The sequence below is a fragment of the Notothenia coriiceps genome, unplaced genomic scaffold (genome assembly GCF_000735185.1).
Source record: "Notothenia coriiceps isolate Sejong01 unplaced genomic scaffold, NC01 NC01_scaffold00022303, whole genome shotgun sequence".
NCBI classification, from domain to species: domain Eukaryota; kingdom Metazoa; phylum Chordata; class Actinopteri; order Perciformes; family Nototheniidae; genus Notothenia; species Notothenia coriiceps.
In genome coordinates, this window is record NW_011355004.1 from 146,792 (window position 1) to 153,830 (window position 7,039).

The 7,039-nt window shown below is 41.0% G+C and overlaps 1 protein-coding gene across 1 annotated transcript; it reads right to left on the reverse strand.

The window, feature by feature from the left end:
- Positions 1 to 3,127: 3,127 nt before the first annotated feature.
- bloc1s5 (biogenesis of lysosomal organelles complex-1, subunit 5, muted) lies at positions 3,128 to 5,491 on the reverse strand. The gene is made up of 5 exons (XM_010780972.1): positions 5,364 to 5,491; positions 5,168 to 5,249; positions 4,725 to 4,845; positions 4,169 to 4,227; positions 3,128 to 3,933 (listed from the first exon to the last, which is right to left on the reverse strand). Exons 1-5 carry the CDS (start codon positions 5,489 to 5,491, stop codon positions 3,760 to 3,762), a joined length of 564 nt encoding a protein of 187 aa, XP_010779274.1. The 3' UTR covers positions 3,128 to 3,759.
- Between the last annotated feature and the right edge of the window lie 1,548 nt (positions 5,492 to 7,039).

The window sequence follows — 7,039 nt, forward strand, 5'->3', positions numbered from 1 at the left end:
AGAAATCTGTTGTTGTTGTTGCAATCCCTTGATAACAACAAACGTTGATCTGGATACCAGATTTTTTTATGTCAATTTAAATTGTCAAAGCACATGTTTCTATTTTCAGCAGTTGTTTTTGTTTTGCCATTCGAAATAGCAAAAGGTTACTCTGACCTGGAAGCTTTAGGCAGGTCATTTCAGATTTTGTGGATTTCAACCAAGCAAGAAACATTCCTGGCATCTACCACAGAAATGAGCTCCTATTGTAGGAGAAAACCCTGGAAGAAAACAGTTTTATGTGCGCCGTTATTTAAAAATAGCTTTACAAAAGTATAAACCATGTATTTATCAGGCCCAACAAGTACTTTGACTCTGCTTATGAATAGCTAACACTCATATGACTTTAACGGTGACCTTTCGTGTACTCTGACTGTTTGTCTTTCTTTCCAATGAAACCCAAAAAATAAACAAGGGCAGATGAAAAGGTGCCCTGCTGTCAGAGGTGGGCCATGTTTCCGAATTGTCGCTCCTCGTTAGCTGATGATGGGCTGTCTCCAAGTTGGACAGCTGCAGTCACCGAGGCGGAGGAAAGGCATGCACACACACGCACACACGCACACACACACACAGGCAGGCAGGCAGACATACATCTGCTGGCATGTCCGTGCCCTCTCTGATCTCTGACGCCAGCCATCACCGACTCTCTCTCTCTCTCTCTCTCTCTCTCTCACACACACACATTTATATGTATGCGTAGACACAGGCAGAGCAACCCCAGGGTGGTTTTGCACGAGAGCAGGGGGGTGGGGGGGTCAGTGGTTGCCAAATGGAAAAAAGCTGCAGCTTCTGTGAAAGGGGATACAGAACTGAGTTGACTTCATCTCTGTGACACACGATGGAGGGACTCCACAGCCGGCTTGTTTTGTTTTATTCTTGTTTTGTTAAAGAAACTCTGTTTAACTTAATCTGATGGATGAGGTGGAGTCCAAGCCCACTTCTCCAGATGAGACTTTGGACAGCTGAGGCTAAACAATTGTGCGGTAGAGATGTGGAGGAGGAGGGGGGGGATCTAAAATATTTGTTCTATTATATTTCCTGAGATGAACTCTGCTCTCAGCCATGCCAGGAATGTGCCCAGTGTGCCCACCCATCCATTAACCTGTCCAACAACCCTCCATTGTCTGGAGGAAACAAAACACTTCATTAAAAGTGCTGTGAAGACCCTCAGAGGCTCTGAGCGTCAGAGTCAAGACCCCCGCAGACAATTTCATATTACAACTTTAATACATTATTGTGTTTTCTGCATAACCGTGACAACTATTTGGCATCGAGTCGTTTAATACAGTTATATTTATTCATGTTGTGTATGAGAAGTTTACTGTCCATTTTATTTGCCATTCTTGTTTTTTGACTTATTTGTTAAATGTCAACCGTGACCATTATTTTCTTAAATATATTTACTGTTGTGTCTTGTTTTTATTATTACCTCTAAATGTGTGTAGGCTATATATATATATTTGTGTCTATGTATGTATATATAAATATATATATTAATGTGGGTGTAAAGCCTTATAAATACAGTCTATGGTGTAAAGGCTTGTATGTATGCAGTGGCGGCGCCAGAGATTTTCTCTAAGGGGTGCTGTGGGGTCCAGCGCTACAGTTGAATTTTCTACTGCAACACTCCCCACACGCACACACAGTGCACCGATAATGCAGTGCTCGATAATCAGCTCACGGCATATAGGTGTAAGCAGGGGTAAAGTGCTATTTTTACAAGTGGGGAGTGGACCTCACCTCCTCTAGGAGGGTTCTCACCTCCTCTAGTGGGGTCCGGGGGCATGCTTCCCCGCGAAGATTTTTTTTAAAATATTGAAGTTAAAAGCATCAATCTGGTGCACTTTGAGAGCAAAATGAAGAGATCTATGGATACATCTCTCAACATACATATGAAACACAACTGTAAACAGATTTACTATTTCTTTATAGATATTTTACAAATCACTCCCCTTTTAAAACAAAACGTTTGAGACCCACTGCGATAACTAGACTAAAGTTAACTATCTAAACACTGAGAGAGTCCTTTACTTCACCTGAGCTGAGGTTATCTGAGACTCTCAGTCTGACAGGAGAGAGTTCTCCCTCCACCTTGTTGTTGAAAAAGCTCCTTATATCCGTTAGCTTGGCTAGCTAGCACCAGATGCTAACCACAACGATCTCCGGTAGATACCCACTCGGTCGCTCTGCGCACGCACACAAATGGCTCGTGCCACACACACAGAGCAGAGCTTGAATGAAACACAGAGACCCAGAAGTAAGCTACTTGTACTCACGAGGCCTATTATGTGCAGAATCCCTCTCGCTTTCAGGTGGTTTTGATTGAGTGTCCACACGTGGACGTTTAAGGACTAAAAAACGATCCATTTTTCACTTTGGTGTTAGCAAATAATTTGGCGCTCCAGCTAACAGGAAGTCACTCAAGTGTCACAAAGTAATTTAGCCTATGGGTAGGTCAAAAATCTAATGGGTGCTGGCCATTGGCCTAATCATATCACCTCTGTTGGCTTTATGTTTTTGGTCAACATTAGTTTGTTTCACATTTGCATTGATGTAATCAATAATTTTTCTGATTTAATTTAATAAAAATAATAATAATTTTCAAAAAAAAACGAAAAAAAAAAACACATTTCTTGGGGGTGCTTTGGCAATTCTGAGGGGTGCTTCAGCACCCCCTAGCTCCCCCCTGGGGCCGCCCTGTATGTATGTATATACACATGTATATATTTCTTTTTAAATATTCGTATTCTCTGGGATGGTGAGAAACAGAATTTCAATCCCCTTGTCTCTGTTACAAAAATAGAGGAACTGAGAATTATGTTGACTTATGTGTATTTCCGCTGAGAAACATGCCTGTGTGCAATTCATCCAATAAACAAAACGTTTTTATTTGTTTTTTTACGAATTATTTTGTGTATTTTAAGCACACAGCTGTTGTTGACATGAACAGCAAGAAATTACAACCAGAAGAAAATTAAAAATAGTTTATTATCTTCTAGTTGCAACAGCCATATGAACATGTGTTATGTGATTAATTCAAATCGGATTTGAGTTGGCTAAACAAACAACAAACAGCTGCTTCTGATCATCAAAATAGCTTTATTATAAAAGTTACTTCATAGACAGTTGGTTTACATGAAGCTCATGTCAGAGGTGAAGTGTTTGAAACATGGGAGAGCATGTGAGGGATGATTTGTTCTGGAAACAGTTTTGTTTGAGAACGTTTCTACAACACTTTAAACACACCTGCTCAGAAAGACTGTTCTAACATTTAATTATCTGGCTTTCAGTGCCTACAATATCTCACCTTGGTGCCAAACTCAAGGTTCCTTTTAACTTGAGGCCTACGCAAATGTATCATCAGCACTCAGCACCCTTCAGACGGGCATCCATTAAAAATGTTGAAAACTTCACGGCCAAGGAACAATCAAATGATTGCTTGTTTAAAAATGACATATTCCAGACCTTTTAGGTGCCGTGAAGATTCCAGGTGCTACAGACAGAAATGTGCAAGTTTGATGGCCTGTGAAATGCTACATTGTTAATCACACTTTCATATTTACGATTTGGAAAATGTTGAGTCTTGTGCAGGAGCAAAACCTCCAAATGTTATGCCAACCAACAGGTTCATCAATCAAAGCCGATAGCTTAGTTCTGCACGTACAGAACAGACGTCCATGTCCATAACAAACACCAGCATGGAATAAAAGAGTGAACTGATTAGAGAGGTGAGAACTTGGTCAAGTCCTTCTTCTTTTCGTTGTACGTGGTGCTCAGTTGTCCGACTGCCTTGGCGTGCTCCTCGTCCACCTCCTCCTTTAATCTCTGCTGCTCCTTCAGAAACTCTGCCCACTCCTCCTTCAGACGCTCCATGCTCCCCTGCAGCTGGGTGCTCTGGAAGGGAAAAAGAAGAGGAGAGTTAATGATGTTTATCTAAACTGCCCTTCTTTTATATTTCTGTATATGCTGAATAACGCCGGGCAGTGTATGGGGCTCTGTGTCGCCTACAGGTGCAATCATAGAGAACATAATATCATAAATGTGGTGGGAATCTTCAATCCAATCTATTTTTCATGGCTATGTAAATGTAAACACCTGCTATGATTCTTTTGCCTCGAGTTGTTTTTACCTGCTGGGCCTCTAGCTCCCTCTGCTGGACTCTCTCCGCCATGTGATTTGCAGCATCCACTGTGGAATAAAGGCAAAAAGCATTTTAATATTTATATTCCACATTGTCATTTACTCTAACTCTAAACATGTATATATTTAAATGTGTTTATTGTGATTGTCTAAGAAGGTTTCTTGTGTCATAGGGATTCAAAACAATTAATTACCATTACATGAAACTGTTCATTTGCAAGTTAACATAATTTTAACTGAGTATGTCTCTGCCCTGTGGCTTAAGCTAACAAATATTTTCATTATAGTCATTATAATCTGCATATTTATCTACATTAATCGTTGATTGTTTTTTCTAGAATTGTCAGAAAATGTATCCATCCAAGTTTCTCAAAGTCCAAGGAGATGTGTTTAAATGTCTTGTCATGTCAGTCCAAAACCCAAATATATGAAGTTAAATATGATATAGAACAGATTGGATGATTAGAAGTCAGCTGAGGCATTCAATTGACACAATGTTAGCACAATTTACAAGATGAAGTGTGAATCTGAGAGATGAGACTCACATCGCGTAAACACATTGGACAGCATGCCCTCCAGATCTGTAGGCAGCATCTGCTCATTTGTTTCCGTAACTATTTTATTGAGGTTCTCCAGCAGTCTGCTCTCCCTGTGTCCACGCTTCTCCTAAAACACAAGAGGAAAGTGTTAGCCATACATAATAACATTGACATTTTGCATTACATTACATGTGTAAGAAATGTGTATCCATTTATTGTCTATTCACCAGGTAATCCTCTTAATTGGAAAATAATGCAGTTCTTGATTAAATTGCTCATATTTAAAGGTGACCTATCATGCAAAATGCACTTTTGTACGTCTTTTATACATGAATATGTGTCCCCGGTGTTCCAGGGAACTCACCAAGTGTCAGAAAAAGACGTACAAAAGTGCATTTTGCATGATAGGTCACCTTTAAATATGANTATTCTGCTCTCTATTAAAGTACCCTTTCACACCTCCATTGCACCGCCTCCGGCTCCCTATCTCTCGGCACTACACTGGTGACTCCGATGCGTCTTGAGAAGTTTCTGGGACGGAACCGAACACGGCAAAAGGAACACAATTTTCTTTCTCGAAATGCCGGGGATGATGGGAGTCGTCCGTGGCGGCCACCGGCACGCGGACTGAGGCTCGGTGCGCACCCCGCGGAATGGCTGGGGATGTTACTCGCCATTCCCGCATCGGCCTTCCGGCTACGGGGAGACCGTGCATGACCTGCTGGGTCGACCTGCAAACCGATGCGGGAATGGCGAGTAACATCCCCAGCCATTCCGCGGGGTGCGCANTAATGCTGGAGGATTTTCGAGCTCAACTTTATCTGCGTTCGCCATTTCGACAGTTCCTCAAACAACTGACTAAATTTGAACGCATCCCTGTGACCAGCTCTCATAATATGCCTCTCGTCCAATTAACAAGCCGTTAAGGACAGAGAGTGAATACCGGTGAATACACATAATATACAGAGATGCTGTATGAGAAACCAATGTGAGTTTGGAAAATTGCACAATATAAATCTATTCTAGTAGACCTCAACAATGGAATTATGATCAGTAGAAATGGCCATGACATGGGACCTTTAATATAAATGTGTATCCAAGGATGGTCCTGACCTGTTTGCTGCCTTAGGCAATATTTAAGCCATATTAAGATATATTAAATAGAGAAAGGTGTATTTTACTTTAATGGTTACTTTAATGGTGACCAAAACGTTTGAGACCCACAGAGATAACTTAGACTAAAGTTAACTATCTAAACCAGGGATGGGCAACTGGCGGCCCGGGGGCCGCATGTGGATTTTGGCGAAACAAGTTTAATATTCTAAAAAGCAAGACTTTGTTTATTTGAAATCAGATGAAAACAAACTTTCACGGACCCTGCTGTGTTATCTATGATTACTATACGCTTTTCATTCATAATTTCAGCAGGTGGGGGAGCGGCGCTGAAGAACAGCAGAGTGCGGCTTGACAGGTGTCTGTGTTGACATTCCCCTTATTGTGTCTTAGGTTCAAGTTAGACAACTAATGTTTGGGTTAGGGTTCATGACTTCATGTGTATGTCATCTTAATGGTTAATCTTAATGCACACACATTTTCCGTGCTTTCCAATAGCTTAAAATAGTTGTATTCCACTGTTAAATAACCTGTTCAATACAAACATGCCAAAATTAAATAACATTTATGTGAACTGATATTTGTTTAGTGAGCTAATTAGAGGATGTTCCCTGAAAGATTGTAAATGATCAATGAAGATGTCAGACTTAGTATATTTGTTAATAATTACATACAATACATGGAATTTGTGTGTGTGTTCCAAGTGAATCTGTGGCCCCCTGGTGGACAGTACATAAATGATGTGGCCCCCACTTCCATCCAAGTTGCCCATCCCTGATCTAAAGACTCAGAGAGTCCTTTACCTCACCTGAGCTGAGGTTATCTCCTCCACATTGTTCTAGAAACAGCTTCTTATATCCGTTAGCGCAGCTAACTAGCACTAGAAGCTAACAACAACATTCACCGCAACCCGTGGCCTTACATCCATGCCCGTGGCGTCTGTCGTTTTCCAACCCGGTTTAGATTTGACCACACCCACTCCCGCATTAACGTAACTCTGCGTGACCGCGTCATTGAAGTATAAAGAGAACGTCCCAAAGTTAACAAAGCTGAAGTAAAATCTACTCTAGCTTGGAACAAAACTATATGGATTGTCAATCAGTCAGTAAAAGTGAAAAACCCTTCAGCAGTATGCAGCAAGAGGTACACGTTGTATCCTCTTGACAATGTTGGAGAGTAACAAAGTACATAATACTTAAATACTGTAC

What these genes read in the sequence shown, in the direction of transcription:
- bloc1s5 (XM_010780972.1), bottom strand. Translation starts at nt 5,491, where the DNA reads ATGGCTGGGGATGTTACTCGCCATTCCCGCATCGGTTTGCAGGTCGAC. An exon ending in TGCAATGGAGGTGTGAAAGG is followed by an intron (nt 4,846 to 5,167) that starts GTACTTTAATAG and finishes CTTGTGTTTTAG; the next exon opens with GAGAAGCGTGGACACAGGGA. An exon ending in GTCCAATGTGTTTACGCGAT is followed by an intron (nt 4,228 to 4,724) that starts GTGAGTCTCATC and finishes TTTATTCCACAG; the next exon opens with TGGATGCTGCAAATCACATG.